This window comes from Rhinichthys klamathensis, unplaced genomic scaffold (assembly GCF_029890125.1).
Source record: "Rhinichthys klamathensis goyatoka isolate OS25496 unplaced genomic scaffold, OSU_Roscu_1.1 h1tg000197l_1, whole genome shotgun sequence".
NCBI lineage: Eukaryota > Metazoa > Chordata > Actinopteri > Cypriniformes > Leuciscidae > Rhinichthys > Rhinichthys klamathensis.
Genome location: NW_026606723.1, coordinates 2,905,468 through 2,924,100, shown reverse-complemented (window position 1 = coordinate 2,924,100; position 18,633 = coordinate 2,905,468). Strand labels below are relative to the sequence as shown.

Here is an 18,633-nt window from a genome sequence, read left to right as displayed (position 1 = left end):
TGTACATCTCAATTCTCCAGCAGCAGCCACCTTTGTTGTAAATGAATTCAACCCAAGGCTTAAGCGCTCTTTGGTGACGTGGATGATTACGTTACTGTTGATCAGCTGTCCATCATCGTATAAAGCCGGCCCTGACAATTTGATTGGTCCGAACAGCTTTAGTTCGGGCATACTTGCTTCTCAACGGATCAAGTCCAGACCGATCTTCCCATCCTCAAATGTTGTGGGCGGGGCTAAATTCGGCTGGCATCCAGGCTACTGATTTGGTGCTCAATAAACATTTCTGAGTATTATCAATGTTGAAAACAGTTGTGCTGCTTAATATTTTTATGGAAACTGTGATGGGTTTTTTCAGGCTTTTTTGATGAATAGAAAGTTCAAAAGAACATAATTTAATAGAAATCTTTTATAAATTACTTTACTGTCATTCTTTGATCAATTTAATGCCTTCTTGCTGAATAAATATATATTTAAAAAACATCTTACTGACCTCCATCTGAAGTCATTTTAATAGCTTAAAGTGCCCCTATTATGCTATTTTAAAGTTTTCTAATGTTGTTTTGGAGTCTCCTACAGGTTTACATGCATCAAAGGTAAAAAAAAACTTTAATTTTCTCATAAAATACATTTGCACATCACCACCTTTTCAATGATTCTCAAACGACTCGTCAGATGAATCAATCTCTCTAAATCCCTCCTTTCTGCAAGCTACTCTGCTCTGATTGGCCAGACAGCTCAGTCTGTTGTGATTGGTCTACTGCGTATAGCGCGCGTGTCGAAAACAAAACCGCCCATTGCCATAACAACATCAGCTCTGCTTGTCCTGAGGCTTCCTACCCCGTAAACTAAACACAGTAACGAACAATGACGTCGATTTCGATGATGAAACACTGGAAGAACTAGTTATTCAACCCGAACCTCCATCGCAAGCCAAGGACGACTTGAGCAGGATGTTTCTCAGTGATACACTACTCAGTTTGAGGTACATTATGAGATGTTGCAACTAGGGATGTTAACCGATGACCGTTTGACCGATGGTTGACCGACCGTATCAACGTTAACCGATCAAAGTTGTCTGTAGTCGGTTAAAAAAAAATCTCTAAATTAGGCTATTATAGACAGTGGACTAAACACTACTACAGTTAGACATCTTATTCCAAGATTTTTTTGTGTGAAATGAACAAATCCCTCACACTCAATTTTTCATAACTCGCCTGTTTGTACTTAATAAACCAATAAAAACATTTGGCGCGAGGTCACAGCGTTTGGGTTCGCGCGCTCACAAGGTTTGCGAAAAGTAAAGGCTACAGGCTAAAACACTCGAGGTTAGAGCCAGGGCAGACGACAGGATGAAGCGTGCAAAGAAAAGTACTGTGTGGGACCATTTCACCAAAAAGAATGACAGATGTAAGTTGCAACTTGTGTGATACAGTGCTTAAAAACAGTAGTAGCACATCATCTATGATGTATCACCTGAAAACGCGACACCCGCAAGCCTCTTTCTTGGGTGAGAAAGGTAGCCAAAGCCAACCTACCATGTCATCTATGCTAGCTGGTAGGAAATGTGACAAACAGCGCTCAGAGACTATTATAGTGTGTGTGTGAGCGGGAGGCAGAGCGGCAGAGAGATGTGACAGAGTTGCGAAATTGCAGGCGCGGCTCGAAATGGCTGTTATTTCAACTAGCGTAGCATATTTTAAACTAACCGGTTAACCGGTTTCATCCGGCTAATGAGGCTCGGTGGTCGGTCAAGAAAATTTTTAGTTTTCGCCATCCCTAGTTGCAACTAGGGCTGGGCGATAAAACGGTATCGGTATTTATCAACGGTACACCATTGTCGGTAACGATATAAAAATGTTCGATATAGCGCTCGATATTTTCATTAAAATGCGCACGCATTGCCCGTAGATCTTAGGCCGATCACATATTGCGTCTAAAAACGTGTGGAAAGCGTGGCTGTGCCGCTGTCTCCTTTCCAAAGCGCTTGCGCTCCCCTGGCGTCTGTCGTTGCAATGCAACATGAACTGCGCTTTCCACATCATCAAAGAGTATAGAAGGCAAGAGGTGAAACTCTGATGCTTTTTTGGTAACAGCTACTTGCTATTAAAAAACTTCGTTAGCGCAGCCGCCATTTTGGAGTGAAAATGCCAACTGGACAACAGCACAGATACACAGAAACAGACAGAATGACAACGAAAGAGAGCACTTCAGCACGTGTGTTTCTGGATGCGGTCGGTACCTGACTCGGTCTGACAGTCTCGATCGCTCGTTCGTCGAACTTCTTCGTTCTCACCAAGAAGAACCCCGGAAGTGCCAGATTAGAGCTGTGCTTTCCTTCATGCAGGATGCGTTGGAGTGACCCCTCCACCCTGAAAGTGTATGTTGCCGCTATTGCAGCACATCACGATGTGGTAGAAGGTAAGTCTGTGGGAAAGCACGGCCTGATCATCAGGTTCCTGAGGGGCGCGAGAAGGCTTAATCCTCCTCGCCCTCACCTCATACCCTCGTGGGATCTTTCCCTGGTCTTAGAGGCCCTGCAGAGAGCACCCTTCGAACCACTGCACTGGCTTCGGTCAAGAGGGTAGGGGACCTGCAGGTGTTTTCAGTCGACGAATCGTGCCTGGAATTCGGACCCGCCAACTCTCACGTGATCCTTAGATCCCGGCCCAGATACGTATCCAAGGTTTCCACCACTCCTTTTAGAGACCAGGTGGTGAACCTACAAGCACTGCCCCTGGAGGAGGCAGACCCAGCCCTAGCTTTTCTCTATCCCGTCCGTGCTTTGCAACTGTACATGGACCAAACGCAGAGCTTTAGAACTTCAGACCAGCTCTTTGTCTGTTATGGAGGCCAGCAGAAGGGAAAGGGTGTCTCTAAGCAGAGGTTGGCCCAATGGATAGTGGATGCCATCGTTTTGGCGTACCAGGCACAAGGCAAGCCGTGGAATCTCTACTAGGAGTGTTGCCTTCTCCTGGGCTAGCTGCGGGCTGGGCGACACCAGACACATTTTCTAGATTTTACAACCTCCGTGTAGAGCCAGTGTCCTTCCGTGTACTCGCTCCAAGTAGCATGTGAACGCTGAGGATCCGCTCGTTGCCTCGCTTGCCGCGCAAAATTCCCCTCCCAAGGGACCGGATGCGTGTGCTTATATTGCTCCTCAGGTGAGTACCCAAGCTGGCAAACCCTGTTGGAGTACCTCCAGCACCCTCGGCAGTCGACGTGACAGAGACGTCTTACGGCAGGCCTAACACTCATATGCAGTGGTGGAACCTGTGCTAGGCTAGGTGCCCATATGTTGTGATCCCTACGGCGATCCCATATGTTTAATCTTTCACAGTATGGCTCCCCTGTCGGCGAGCCTTTGTCTTTCCCTTGGCAGAGCCCACTCTCTATCCATGAGCTAAAGAATCATTATCTTTTTAGCTCAAGAGCCTGTAAATTCTGCTCCGGCTATAATCATATGATTTGTCTAAGTCACCTGACATCAGAGAGCATCTCTGCTAGAGGAGACATGAGCTGATCAGGCCTCAGCTTGGGCTGTTTGAAAACAGAGAACCTGAACCTCTGAGGGTTTCGTGCGAGTGATCCATGGCAGGGTTGATGTGATCCAGCCGAACTAGGTCAAGTCCTTCCCTTCCATTAGAGTGTCATTAGTTTTCAAAGTCACCATAATATTTTGTTTTTTATCATCCTTGTCAGAATCGTCTAATGCAGATGAATGGGGAAGCTACAGTCTATTGTTCGCTAAGGGGAGGTAATGTCATTTAATTTGCGCTGTACAGCTGAGCTCTTTATTATTTTTCTTTGTATTTGCCCATTAGCAGTCTTTACACCTTTTCTTTTTTCTTTTCTTTTCTTTTCTTCCAAAGACATACACAAAGCATCTTTTCTTTTTAGCTTTTTGTCTGGTTTTTCTTTCAGACAGTGGGCTCTTCTGATCTCTTCTGGTGATTCTCATCACCACTCGTTAAAGTTATGCCACAATCAGATTGACTCTGAAATAGTCAGATACTTGACAGATGCTTGATTCATTTTCTTGTGCAAAACAAACTTTTAAAACAATGTTTTAAAAATTGATTAATAAGATTGAACAGGTGATACATCTTAGTTTAAAGATTTGTGCTTTACTGGCCCAATTTCTTTCATGTATTGATTTTCTAAACTGAAAGTTCAGGCAGAACAGTTTTTTAATAGCAAATAGCCTTTAATTTTGTATTTTTAGAACTGGCACAATGATGATAAAGACTTACTTATAAAGACTGGATCATTTCCTGTATATAGATTTTTTCTTTAATTAAGATTGCTCATTTGTCCTGCCATATTGATTCTGGTGGAAATAGTTGGCAATATTATGACCCGTGGGTGTTGATTCAGTGTTTTTAGTGGAAGCACACTGTACTGAATCAAATCCTTTGCAATCTCAGAGCACTTACAGGTTACTTTGACCTACTTTCCTAAGTGGGATTTTCAAAGGAAGTACGGTGCCTCAAGCCTTCCGTTACATTTATAATGTTGAGCAAGATCTGTGAATATCATGATATGCTGTTAGATCGTTAATGTATGCCTAATATATTGATGCTTTCATCAGTACATTCATGCAAATCTTATGCTAAGATGGATGTATCTTTGCAAAACACTGAAAACATCTTCTACCAAGGGCATTAGCTTTATTGATTGGATTTTTTTTAAAATTGATTTATTCTTTTAGGTTTTACTTGTGGCAGTCTTGGCTCACTTATCTGAAGTCAAATAACACATGGCCAAAGTAGTAGTAATAATCATAATAATAATCATAATAATCAAAATAATAACAATAACCTCACACTTTTATAGAAAATTGCTTGTAGTATAGAATATCCACAATATTGTCTTCTGAAGATCTGCTTTTAGCTGAATTGAACTAATTTCCTAATTGATAAACTTTATACAGATATTGAACTGAACTGAATCAACACTAAACTGACTTCACCTGAATAAGGACACTATTATCTTTATTATCTATTAACTAGCTGCTTTACAGTAGAATTGAATTCTGTTTGCATCATTGATCATTATTATCCTGATGTTTATCATCATAACTGCTTTGAAACAATCCGTCTTGTATAAAGCGCTATATAAATAAAGGTGACTTGACTTTGACTACATTATGTAAGTTGCTTTTGATAACAGCTAAATGCTAAATGAATAAATGTAAATGTAGGTAAGTAATTGGGCAGCTTAATTACCAAAGATAATTCTTTTTATTTATTTATGAACAGTATTGTTATTTATTCATTTATGAGCAGTACTACGAAAATAGTGCTTTGATAATGAATAAATATGAATGCAAATAAAGGCAACTTAATTACTATTATAATTTTTATTGATTTATTTTTAAAAGGGCACATGCTTCTTTCTTCTACCAAAATACAATCTTATGAAAAAAAAACAAATGATGCTTGGATTTTTACCACAGAGAATGCTTGAGTCCTCTCTGTTGTAAATGCACATCCTCTTTCTCTAAGGGCTCAAGTGGATTGACTGGCTCAATCCCCTGTGCCTTTCATTGTAAACGGGAGTAAATCTGGAGGGGAGAGTAGAGAGAGCAGCTTGTTAACCGCTTGTTGCTCTCAGCCGTGCAAACAGTGAAGTCATACCTTCCAAGGCTTGTTTTGCTCACCGGTGATGTCACCAGCAGCCAATCAGCAGGCGCTGCTACTGTAGGTGGTGGGTGCAGCGGGAGTCTTGGGTATACGCACAGGGACGCGCTGGCGGCACTCCGGCTCTCATCATCACATCATTACGGGGCTAGAGAGGAGGAGGGAAAGCAGCAGCTGAGAATATCTAATCACAGTCATGATTAAGTCATCTGATTCCCCAGCTTTTTATGTGTGATGTGCCTCACAATTACATATTGAATAAATCAGTTTTAGTCCACTTGGGCTTTGATTAAGCCATACTGTTTTATCTGTCATGTTAGGCACCTCTTAAGGAAGCTCTCACACTCTTACATACGTTGATTATACAAGTTTTTCATTGGCCACCGTGACCTTAAGTCAAGGTCAGTTTTGTTACAGAGGAGAGGAAGACTTGATGTTTTATCCTGTCTAATGCAAGTTTTTCCATCTAGTCATCTATATGTGATTAATCATATTTAATTACCTATTCATTTGCTGCAGGCAAGATAAGCTTGGATGACACGGTTACTGTAGCAAAGGTTGATTGCAGTTTCACTTCGTCTGTCCGATACGGTTTCATTACTTTAATTGCTTTCTAGAAAATTGTGATTCAATTAAACTCACTCATTTAGACATTTCACTGTTGTTGTAAACAAAATATTCAGCTCGGCAGGATATTAGTGGGGTTCAAAAATCTGAGACCTCTAGTGAAAATGATTCTGTTAGCATGCTTTTCTAATTTAGGACTCCAGACATACTGTAAAGTGAAACATTTAGGAGCTAAATTACCTCTTTTAAAATTACAGATTTGCTGATTGCTCAGAAGCATTTTAAAAATAAAGAAATATTTATAAAATATTGTTATTAATATATTTCGTTAAAACTTGAAATATTGTTGTGAATATGTATCTTTAATTACATGCCGTCATATGAACAACCAGTCAGTCAATAGCCTGGCAAACCTAAGTACACATCAGAGTTTACAGGTTCCCTATTTGATTAGTGACCAAGCAGAATCTTAAATATTTCTTATTTTTTTGTCCTAAGTTTTCTTTGTTTTACATTTTTCAAATCCTACAAAAACATGTTGACTTCAAGGTTTAAGTGTGAGACAAAAACAAAACAATATCTCATATTGCCATTATTTACTTTTGAGCCCATTGTAGTTTTTGTCTTAGTAAATAGAGAGAGAATGAGTGTGTATATTGATTAGTAAAATAGTTTCCAGTTTCCGGAGAGATAAAATAGATTTCTGAATAAGGCTAATATATGCTGAATTGAACTTCAGCACATAGCCTGCAGACTTGCTGCTTCATGGTTGATCTACTAACCAAAATCTAATTTCAGCTGTTAGATGAATCATTGCTCACCAGAGCAGTTTCAGTGTGTGGTTGGTACAATCCTGTGTGTGATTGCTCATCAAAGTCCATATGTTCTCACAGGTGCCCACGGAGTCAGAGAGGAGCCCCAGTTTGTGACGGCCCGCGCTGGGGAGACCGTGATTCTGGGATGTGACGTGGCCCACCCACTCAACGGCCAGCCCTACGTGGTGGAATGGTTCAAGTTTGGAGTTCCCATCCCCTTCTTCATCAACTTCCGCTTCTACCCTCCCCATGTGGACCCCGAGTACGCCGGTGAGCCCTGATTACTTCTGTCTCACTGCATAACATCATTCACACAAATAAAGCCATTGTTTTATTATTTGTTATGACTAATAAAACTTTTAATGAATTCATTATATGATTATTGCATTTAATAAAGGAAATTCACACATTTTACATGACTTTCAGAGATATTCTTTCTATTAGACAGTGTTTTGCATTGATAGTGCCATTTATATTTCATGCACTGAATGCATTAAAATGCATTGAAACAATTTGGTCTTGTTTTTGAGATAAATACTATTGAAATGTCTCTTTCGCTTTACAATTATTACACTTCTTGTTTTTTTCTTATGTGGCTCTGATTTGTCACATGAAATTAGTGAACAGTAATTGCCTGTTTGATTTGAGATCATTATCTTCAGTCTTCATCAGATAAAACCATCTCCATTAATATATTCGAACAATGCACAGACTGTTTCATCACAACAACTGTGATTCTCCCAAACTTACCCTTATGTGAACCCTGTTTTAAAGATGGAAGGTTGCCTTTCCACATCTAAATCTCTTTAAGATAGCCGTATTTGCGGATATTGCAGGTAGGGATGTACCAATTTGAAATCAAATGCTGAAAAAAAAAGATTTTAACTAGAAACTAGGTCGATATTGATTAATTTTGCTCTTAGGTCTCAGTCTTTGAATTATGGTAAATGAATACAATGAAATTACACCCCTACAAACCACAGGAGGTACAAGAGCGATTTGCATTGCATTCAGTCATTTCGACTAAACATTACTGGGTTGGATCTGTTAGTTGGATGCAGACTGGGAAATTTAATTTATCACCCACCAGACACAGTGTTTGGTGAATGCCCAATTTTATTAACTACTAGCACTATTACTATGACAAAAGATACCCTGCTCTTTCGCCAACCATTTTAACTTTTTTAATTCAATTGTATAAAGGAACTTTTTTTTTAATTTTGGATCCTGGTTTGATGTAATAAACAGGTCCATATAAGTCAGGTACAATTTAATTTTGACAAGTTATAATTTTGTCATAATCTGCCAGTAAATATAGGTGGCTGATCTACATACCTGATTGTTGGATATGTCACCCGATTCATTTTTTTCATATACAGGGTATCGTAGCAGGTCGTTCAGCCATATGTTTGACCCACTGAAATGGAGACACTTACTGTTGGCTCTGAAATCAGCCCAGTCCAGACCTCAGCACATTATTTAATCTCATTCATAGGGGCTGAAAGCTTTATCACAGGGCAAGAGCCAGCCGTGTCAACAGATTATGAATCGAGACATACGGGCTGGTTTGAAGAAAGCTCTTATCTTTTGCTCCGATGGATCTGACGGTCCAGATCAGTGGACAGGTGGAAGAGGTGCTGATCTCTAGAGAAAAGCATCAGCCGAACAGATGAAAGAGGTTTTGTGCTGGGGTTGGGGTAGAGTGAGGCAGATCAAATATGATCCTTTTTTTCCTAATTGAGATTGAAAATTACATCATTGATAAGAAGTGGAAACATAAAGGGCATAATTTAAGAGCATGTCAGATTTATAAAAGCAAAGAAACTGTGATAGTTTATCAGACGTGGCTTAGGGCAGGATATGCAATTTTAATGGCTCTCACTCACGGTGAACGGTAATGAGAGGGGAATCTTTTTTACTTTCTCTCATCCTGAATTTCCAGCAGTGATTTTTAACACATTGTGCAGTATTTTTTTAAAACAGATTAAGATTAATAAAACATCTCATAGGCTGTTGCTCTGCTGGTGCTGGAATCCTGGGATTAATGTGATTTAAAACCTTATTTGAAGTTTATGACTCAATCACCAATCTTGGTTAATAAAGCATCCAATTTCTCCTACTTTTACATTTGGATTATCTTTGGCATCATCTAACATTCACTCAGGTAATCTTTAAAAAATAAATATATATATATGATAAATTGTATAATTAATTGTATTATGAATGGTAAATTAATCTATAGATTTATTTATTGAAATTTATAACAACAGATAGACAAACAATCAAACAAAAAAAACATCGCAATATAAAATATAAGAAAATCTGGTCATGCGCACAGTAACTGTGTGCTACTAACAAGACAGAGACTTCATCCAAAAACGATTTACAATTTTAATGAATTTTAATTTGATCAACGTTCCATTGAGCAGGATCCATAATTGTGGCATACAGTATATGGCCTGTGTGCTTCTGTGACCTGTATATAAATGAGGTTTTACATGTGGTCATATTCAGCAGCATATTTCCTCTGATCTCTGGCCTCATAGTGGGCACCGCATCCTCCAGACTAATGACTCAACTCAGCACATCCACAGTAGCTCTGTGTCTTAGTGCGTGAGACCCGGGCACAACTCTCCCAGCTGTAATGGTAACTGGTTCGCATCCAGCATAGCTCAGGCATAGATATCCAATATCCACCACAAAAAGCCTGCTTGTCACCAAATGACGGATATGAAACCTATGTAATGGGCCTTTGTCTAAGCATGGGATTGAGAGATGATAGAGTCCCACATATCTGAGAGTCACTGTATTATTCATTAATGCTAAAAAAAGATGAAATAGCAATTCTTTAAAAGTTTTAGTCTTGTTTATTCAGGAACTGCACAAAAAAATAGGCCTGCAGTGCTGGAAGTCATGTGAGTTACTGCTTTACTGCAGTTTTTAAAAAATAGTTTTCTGTTACTTGCATTGGTGTTATTGTCCTTTTGAGTTATGCATCATGACATGCTAAAGGGATAGTTCACCCAAAAATGAAAATTCTGTCATAATTTTTGTATTATTTATATACTATTAATATACTATGTACTATTAATTGAATTTATTTTAATATATTTTGGTATTATTTACATACTATTAATATACTATATTATACTATATTATTAATATTTATTAATTTTATAATATTTAGAATGAGCTTATTATTATCTTATTTTATTATTTATGTATTACATAGTTTATTAAAATATTAGTTACACTTTTTGTTAGGTTACAAATTGTCTTGTAGTATTTTTATTTTATTTTATTTTAGCTTTATTTAAATTAACAAATTAATAAAAATGTAACCGTTTTAGTTGTAATGACAATAATAAAACTTGTACTCACTCTCATGTCATTCCAAACCTGTATGACTTTCTTCTGTGGAACACAGTGAAAGTCAAACCTGCATGTGTCCGATTCCTCAGAACTCTTTAACATAAAAAAAACAAAAACATATATATATATATATATATATGTATATTTCACATGCAGGTTTGACCTAGACTTTCAACTTAATGAGGGAGAGAGAAAGAAAATGAGGGAAAATGTACTTCCGTCCTGTATTGACCTCCACCGTGTCACTTCCTGAGGACTATCTTTAACCTACATCATGTGCCATTATTGTTTCTCTTGCTCTCATCAACACTCTCTTACAGCTGTAAAAGTAGGCCAGGCGTTTGACCGCTCTCGTTTCGCTTCTGGTTCTCCTTCAGTGTTATTGATCTGCAGGGCCTTACAGAAATTGCTGTGTGTAAGATATATTTTTAAAGTTTTTTGTTTGTGCGACCTTGGTTTGTTCAGAGATGAGATCACTGGACACAATTGCGTACTGTTTCCAGTCGTGCCAATAGTGCTGCTATCTATATACATGGAGAAAGACGGCACTATCTGCATTATTTCATCATTATTTCAAACAAGAATAAAATCTAACAACAAAGATATAAGCCATGCTTCACACACAAAAAACATATTTTTAGACTGTACAACTAATGCACATGCACGATTTTATTTTTCTTATTTACATAGTGTTTTTATTTTGTATGCTGTGGGACTATAACAGATTCTTTTCAGACTGTGTATTGGCCATGGTAATGCCATTTTTATTTAAATAATTTTTTTGAGGCCCTTAATAGCCTTTAACGCTGCTGTCTTGCAATCCCTCTGCCTGTCCTGATATTGTTTCTGGCCATCTGTCCAGCACTGTTGCCAGAATATAGAGAAAATGCATAAATCCCCCTCTCTGCTTGACCCTTGAAGACAGCCAGCCAGCTATACATAGTGTCACAAAGGATTTGCCCATGTCTGGTGTGGTTAGAGATGTGTGTTTCCCGATTTGCTCATGGGAGTTATAGAAATTACTGTGAGCCTCTTCGGCTCTCACGTCAGCCTTCATGGCCCCTGGACCTGACACTGCTGTCGCCAAAACAACACTCATGAGTGATGTTGTGGACCCAGGCTGTGTACATCATTGCGAGAGTAAAGATAAACAATTAGATTTAATTTACTTGAATTAAATGTGTAATGGCTGTAGGCTTCTTTGTTTTTTCATGTACTAAACTAAAAAAAACTTAAGAGTGGTGTGAATTAAAAGATATTACAGTATAAAGTATATACAAATACTATATTTTTAATACAAAATGTATAAATTAATTTAAATAAAAATATGTTTAAAAAGCATATTTCCCTTTATATTATAAATACCATTTGGAATGGCAATGAAGTTATAATGTTTTGTTATAGATGGGTGTTTTGGACCCCTTGGATCAGAGCATCTCTCACATCTTTTGTGTGCCTCTGAACCCCTCAGGTCGAGCCAGCCTGCATGGCAAGTCATCTCTACGCATTGAGAGGGTTCGCTCGGAAGACCAGGGCTGGTATGAGTGCAAGGTCCTGATGCTGGAGCAACAGTATCACACCTTTCACAACGGCAGCTGGGTGCACCTCACAGTCAACGGTGAGTCTCTGACCTAAGATCAGTTTTCTTCTCATGTCACTTATAGGGTTTGTTTTTAGGATTTAGGTCAGGTTGGGAAGGTCAAGTTGAACCCAGTTTTGTTGTCCGATTGTGTCCAAACCAGATGTGCTGTGATTAAAAAAGTGTGATTCAAGTTTCTTTTATAACTAGTTGAAAGTCGTACGTTTTTTGGCGTTCAGTCAGCTGTTTGGTTTGGTTTCGTGGGCATAGCCCCATCTACACCAAAAACTTTTTGGACCAATATTCCATTCCTCATGTAAATGGCCGTCAAAAGTATTTAGGCACTTTTGGACACTTACAGTCAGCCATACTTAAATTTCTAAATGTCAAAATATTAAACCGAGTGACAAATGCAAGCAAATTAGGCTATGCTTTTTTGTTGTTGTTGTTTTGAAGTACACTATTGTTCACAAGTTTGGGATCTGGAAGATTTTTTTAATGTTTCTGAAAGTCTCTTATGCTCACTAAGGCTGCATTTATTTGATCAAAAATACAGTAAAAACAGTAATATTGTAAAATATTATTACAATTTAGAATAACTGTTTTCTTTTTGAACATATTTTCAAATGTCATTTATTCCTGTGATGGCATAGCTGAATTTTTAGCATCATTATTCAAGTCTTCAGTGTCACATGATCCTTCTGCTGATTTGCTGCTCAAGAAACATTTCTTGTTAGTATCAATGTTGAAAGCAGCTGTGCTGCTTAAAATTTTGGGGTAAACTGTGATACATTTCCAGGGTTCTTTGATGAATAGAAAGTTCAAAAACAGTATTTATTTGATATAGATTTTTTTTGTAACATTATAAATGTCTTTACTGTCACTTTTGATCAATTTAATGCATACATAGTAACTCAATTACTTTTAACTGGTCCCAAAGTCATTTTAAATAGATATATGAAATAAAGTTTCTTTTTGTATAATGGTTTGCTTGAGAAGTTTGTTTTTGCTATCTTTCTTTAAAATAAATGACAGTTGGTTTGATAATTTGTTGCAAGTGTCCAAATGGGCAAGGTTTGCGAGTGCGTGACAGCGCTCAAACAGAGAAAACCCTTCCACGCACTGTTCTGATTGGCCATTGTTGCAGACAAAAAAATCTTGCCGCCTCGTGCCTGGTTACGGCAGTGTCAGTCTTCCTGTGAGCGGATCATGTCACTGTGCCATCTCGGTTGTGTTGCCTAGGCAGCAGACACCCAAATCCCCAGACCAGTTACAGTACATTATCTCTATCTCATTGCTGTGTGATTTACACTCAACCTCTTCCAATAGACAACAGCTGTAAATCAGATCACCCTTCCAAATACGCAGCTCTGCAGTTACAGACTGTGTTGAAATTGTATTGTTGAAGTTTTTTAGTAACTTGCTCATGTCTGTGAGATGAACTTGAATCTTTTTTATTTTTATTTGACTCTCTCAAGTGTCAGGGTGGTGCTGATGTCGCTCCATGACATTGTGTATGTGTGTGTGTATCCATTTGTGTTGTGGCTAGTCTTAAATCCAGCAGCTCAGCCCACAAGTTGGAGTGTTGACAGGCCAGTTTATCAGCCCCATGTGGATGTGTGTGTGCCCATGTGCCCTGCGGTCCTGTGTGACTAACACACTAATATCAGCAGTGTTTCTTCTTTGAGACCACACCCGATATGTCTAATTCTGCACTGGGCTCGGAAACGCACAAAGATATTCAAGAGCATCGCCAATCTCTTTTACACAGTTTAATCGGAGACTAAACTCTACTTTAGGGTGTACTGTAATATGTTTGCGTCTCATCTGTGTGATGGGCAGGTCTTCACCCCTCATTAACAATTCCCACTCTCTCAGAGGTGTTTCTGCAGGCTTTTGTGCAAAGATAGAAAAACCCACAAGCATTAAGCTTTAGCATATATCTATGAATACATGCATAGGGCCAGCTGATAAAGTGCTTTCTGAAGGGTATTTTGTGGAGTGCTGGCGTGTTTGGGGCCGTTTAAGCGGCGGTTCGCGTGGTGAGTGAAAGAAAGAAATTAAAGCTCAATGTTAGCTGCTGTCGCTATGTGCCTCAGAGCTGTTGTTTTACAGTTCCTGAGATATTTTTGCTCTCTCTCACACACACACACTCTCACTTGTGTCGTTTGAGGTGTGAGGCACATGTCAAAAGTGCTAAGGAGGAGGAGAGGAAGTGATGTAATGGTTCATCAATGCAGCAAGATTTACAATGGAGTGTACATCTTTGTGTTTAAAGCAATAATTCACACAAAAAAGCCCCATGAAGCTATATATATAGAGAGAGTAGGTGGTCTGACTCTTTAAATAACTTCCTTTCCTCTTCTGCAGTGCTGAATCTGTGTGGGGAGAATAAAAAATTCCAGCACCACTGGAGATCCTCTGGTTTTTCTGTGATCTTGGAGCATTTTTACACTTCACTGCTGGTTATCACTAATCCTTTGGATTTCAGATTAAATTTCTTGCAAAGTTGGAGAGGGAAAGCACAAAAGTCCCATTGAAATCCAAATAGCAAACTTAATGTTCAGATTTACTATTTCACCTTTTCCCCATATACATGACTCTCAAGTTATTTAAAACCTCAATTAGCGTTTGATTTCTGATGTTGGCCCGTGTCGTCACCAAAATCTAATTAGTGTAGGCTAGAAATATAGTTACTGAAAATGATTTAATTTTAAGATTTTCAGAAGTTAATGTGTAAATGATTCTTCCCTATGTAAAATATGCTACTGTCTACAATGCATGTGGAATGCTGCTATGTGGTTACTAAGTTTTTAGCAAGTTATTATGTGGTTGATTAGGAAGTTCTAGGTTGTTTCTAATGTGTTCATTTTTTAAAAATTCATCAAGTACATTTTAATGACTCTTTTATGAGGCATATTCTGTGATTAGTGGCTGCTTAGTTGTCTCCCCTGAACTGACACCCCTCACATGCTCTTATGCTCAGCCTCTGTGTGTTTTGATTGGACATAATTAGTACAGTCCCCGCCCCCATCAGTTTGACTGACAGCTGCTGTTCATCCTATTTTCTGGGGTGTGATGTAGACAGGGAGGACACACCATTTATCCTGTGTGTATTTCAATAATCACTATGTTGTGATTGGTAATGCAGTTAACTAGATTCTATAAGAAGCTAGGTCACGTCCTGGCGACAAGGTGAGAGTTGTTGTTCGGTTGTCGAGAGCATCTTGTCTGTTTTAATACTCAGATCCTTATGGCAGGGTTAGAGAGTAGAGCAGTGCGGTTAAATCTATTCCAAATTGACTGTGAGCTAACACTAATCCTGCTGGGATTTAATGGGATACCCGCATCAGGAGAGAACGTCTGTTGCTTAGTCTCTGGGCAGTCCAAAAATTGTACTGCATTTCTGCTCTAATGCTTTGACATTGTATGATTGCTGTTGACAGATGACTTACTGTGAATACAATCCAGCCAAAAGGTCCACAGACTCACCTAAATATCTGAGGTTTGTAGAGTACATTTGAACATTTTAAGGACTACCGTAACCTATTTCTTAGGTTGTTCACATTTAAAACTTTTTGACTTCTACTTCATTTTAATAGGTCTGACTGTATTTATCTATTTATTTACTGTATTTATTTTGAATTTTAAATGTTATATTTAAATGTTATATTAAATATTGTCTCAATAAATATGTGGCCATTCAAAACTGCATGCATAATAACTATAAACAAATGTGCAAAGTGCAGTTTAAAAAGTTGGAATATAGCATGTCAAATTACCCATCTAAAGTTAGGCTAATAAACCATATTAATTAGCGATAGAATCGTTTTTTCAGATTAATATTTACATTTAGATTACATTACATTTTTTAAGGGGGTTTCAAGTGACTTAATGCTTTATTTTAATGCATCCACAATGTTCACCTGGATCCTGAAATGCTAAGCAAAAGGATATAGGGATACTGGTATTATTCTGACACTTATTTTCAGCCGGAAAGATGAAATTATTGTCATTTCAAACAGGTTCTAATTGCCTGCTAGACATCATTGTGTTTAAATAAGAGTGTGCATTGTTGGTTTAGAGACTTGTGACATAAAAGGCTTGTACTTCTTCATGCTGGTCATTTCATCCACAGCGTAGAAGTTATAGTTTAAAAAAAGCACCATTACATATCAATCGGCTTATATGTGCAGAACTGCAATTTTGATAATGCCATTACAAATCTTCTTTTCCATAAAGCTTGTTAAGCGAATAAAGCCTCTTCGGATAGGGCATGAACCCAGATAAAGCCACAGACATAAACAATCCGGCCGCTTATGCTGCCATTCTAATTGTCTCCTTATCAGGTCTGTGAGTCAAATTGACCCTGTAGCAGAGTCACTACAGGGGTTGAGTTAGGGCGCTGTCAGTGGTGCTGATGCATGTGGGCCAGGGAGCTGTCCGTGGTCCTAATGGCCTCACAATCTCATGTGGGTGCTGAAAACTCTGCAAGGCGAGGCCATATGCTTCAGAAACATTGCAGATGGCATCATGGCATGAGATGAAGACTTTTAAACGATAGCGCAACGGTAGGCACAGAATTCTAGAACTGGCACAACTGATATTTGCAGCTCTGACTGTCACAGTCTGTTGACCTGCAGCATGTTTGTTGGTTTGTTAATGGGAATGGAAAGTGTGGGTTTAGCTACAGGAAATAGACAGGCCTGGTTGTTCAGTTTTCAATAGTTGAGGGATGGCCCTTGGTGTGTTTTCATTGGGTGTAAATGAAGCTGACAGCATGCCAGCCCCTTGGGTGCCATAGTGGTAAGAGTGATGCCATAGTGCACTTCTCTTACTAATAATGAATTACTGCCCTTATTCCAGTCTGTTCACTCATTGCATTGACAAATGTGTTGCATGTCTGTGAGAGAATATTTTATGGTTGAACTTCAGGCCTTTTTATCGATTTGCTGACTTTTAAGCTATTGATAATTTCACTAATTAAGAGCAGACACCAGCAACTGCTGCAGGATTGACATGGAATGGCAGTTGTGCTTCAAGACCCAGATTTTACATTGGACATCAAGTACCAAATTGTGTATTGGATCAATTTTGATGTTTCATGCTCTTGGCAGTGTTGTTAGTTAACTAAAAGTTACCTATTAAAAAGTTTTTTTTATTAATTGAAGTTAAGCTAAAATGAAATGAAATCTAAATATTAGATGAAAAAGATTACAAAATTACACATGTTGCTCTGGCAACTAAATACAAATAAATAAAATATAAATAAAAATTTGTAAAATTACAAAAGCACAAACAAACGAAATGAAATCATCTGATATGTTATCACCGATAATTGACAAATGGACAATACTATAATTCTATTCTATTTTGTATAAATAAATAAATAAAACACCAAAAGTTAAAATCACAGGATTTTGGCGTCACAACATACAGTATTGTGAATGGACATTCATTTTGAGATTTTCTAAAGTTTACATTCAACAGTATTACTAGTGTGTGTGTGTGTATATATATATATATATATATATATATATATAAACTTTAAGTGAGCATTAGATGATGACAAAGGTAATCTAAATGTAAAAATTGGGGGAATGAGCATATATAACCATAACTGGACTGCTATTTTCCTCCTGGTCGGCAGGTGGCGCCTGTCACCAGGCTCCTGTTGAACACTACCACTCATTATGCCTGATGTGTCACACCTGTTTCTTGCCCTATTTAAGTGGGTTTGTGCCATGCTTTATTGGTCAGAATGTGAAATGACAGTTTTAGATTAACGGGACACTCATTTAGATGACACTTTATTCAACAGGAAGAACAGCTCGTTCCGTGCGGCATACGTCATTACGCTATTTCAGCGTCATTGCACATGCGCAATCCTTTCAGTTTTGGTTTTCAATCTGATCAAGTGTTTACATGTTCTCTCGATCGGATTACAAAAGGAATAAACCACCCCTTTCAATCCGATCGAAATTCCAATCGGATCGAGCTCAATCAGATCGATTAAGGTGTTTACATGAAGGTTTTTTAGTCCAATTGAGCCGTCAATCCGATTATAAGGGTTCATGTAAACACAGATGGTGTTTCTTGGAAGCCCGGCTTCCTTTGTTTTGTTATACTTTTCATCAGTAAAGATTGTCTTTTGTTGAAGATCTACGACTCCTTGCTTTTTGACCACCTCTGCTCTTGGATTCATTAATTGGGGAGTTAGCTCAATCAGTTAACTCAGTGACTTTGCGCGTACACATGAAGGGGGGTGTGGAGGAGAGAGAAGCATGAAGAGGGAAGTTAGAATTATTTTCTCTTTAAGTTTAATATGGCCGACACACGACCAAAGAGACAACATTCCGATGAACCAATTGCAAAGAAGAGGGAAAAGGATAAGGAACGCGCAAAGTCCCGAATTTACATTGGAAAAGTCTTCAAAAGGTGGCGAGAACTCCTCCGGTTGAAGGGCTTCCAATCCGACATTCAGGTAGCTCTGTTTTTGCTGGACAGGTGGGTAAATTCATTTTTTTGTTTTTCTAAATGGACGTTCATGTTCGCCTAACCCCAACACAAGGGAGGGAGGGGGGCGGGAGGGGACGGGAGGAGGAGGAGGGAGGGTCTAGCTAGCCTCCGTTTTGTTTGACAATACTTCGAACGTCAACAA

At 38.5% G+C, this 18,633-nt stretch overlaps 1 protein-coding gene across 6 annotated transcripts in view; it reads left to right on the top strand.

Moving 5' to 3' along the window:
* Positions 1-18,633, top strand: part of igsf9bb (immunoglobulin superfamily, member 9Bb) — a 154,556-nt gene that overhangs the window by 50,069 nt on the left and 85,854 nt on the right. For all 6 annotated transcript variants that reach the window (XM_056263073.1, XM_056263070.1, XM_056263072.1 and 3 more), the window contains exons 2-3: positions 7,100-7,291; positions 11,865-12,011. In XM_056263073.1, coding sequence (XP_056119048.1) covers positions 7,100-7,291; positions 11,865-12,011 — 339 coding nt within the window. The remainder of the gene's footprint in view (positions 1-7,099; positions 7,292-11,864; positions 12,012-18,633) is intronic.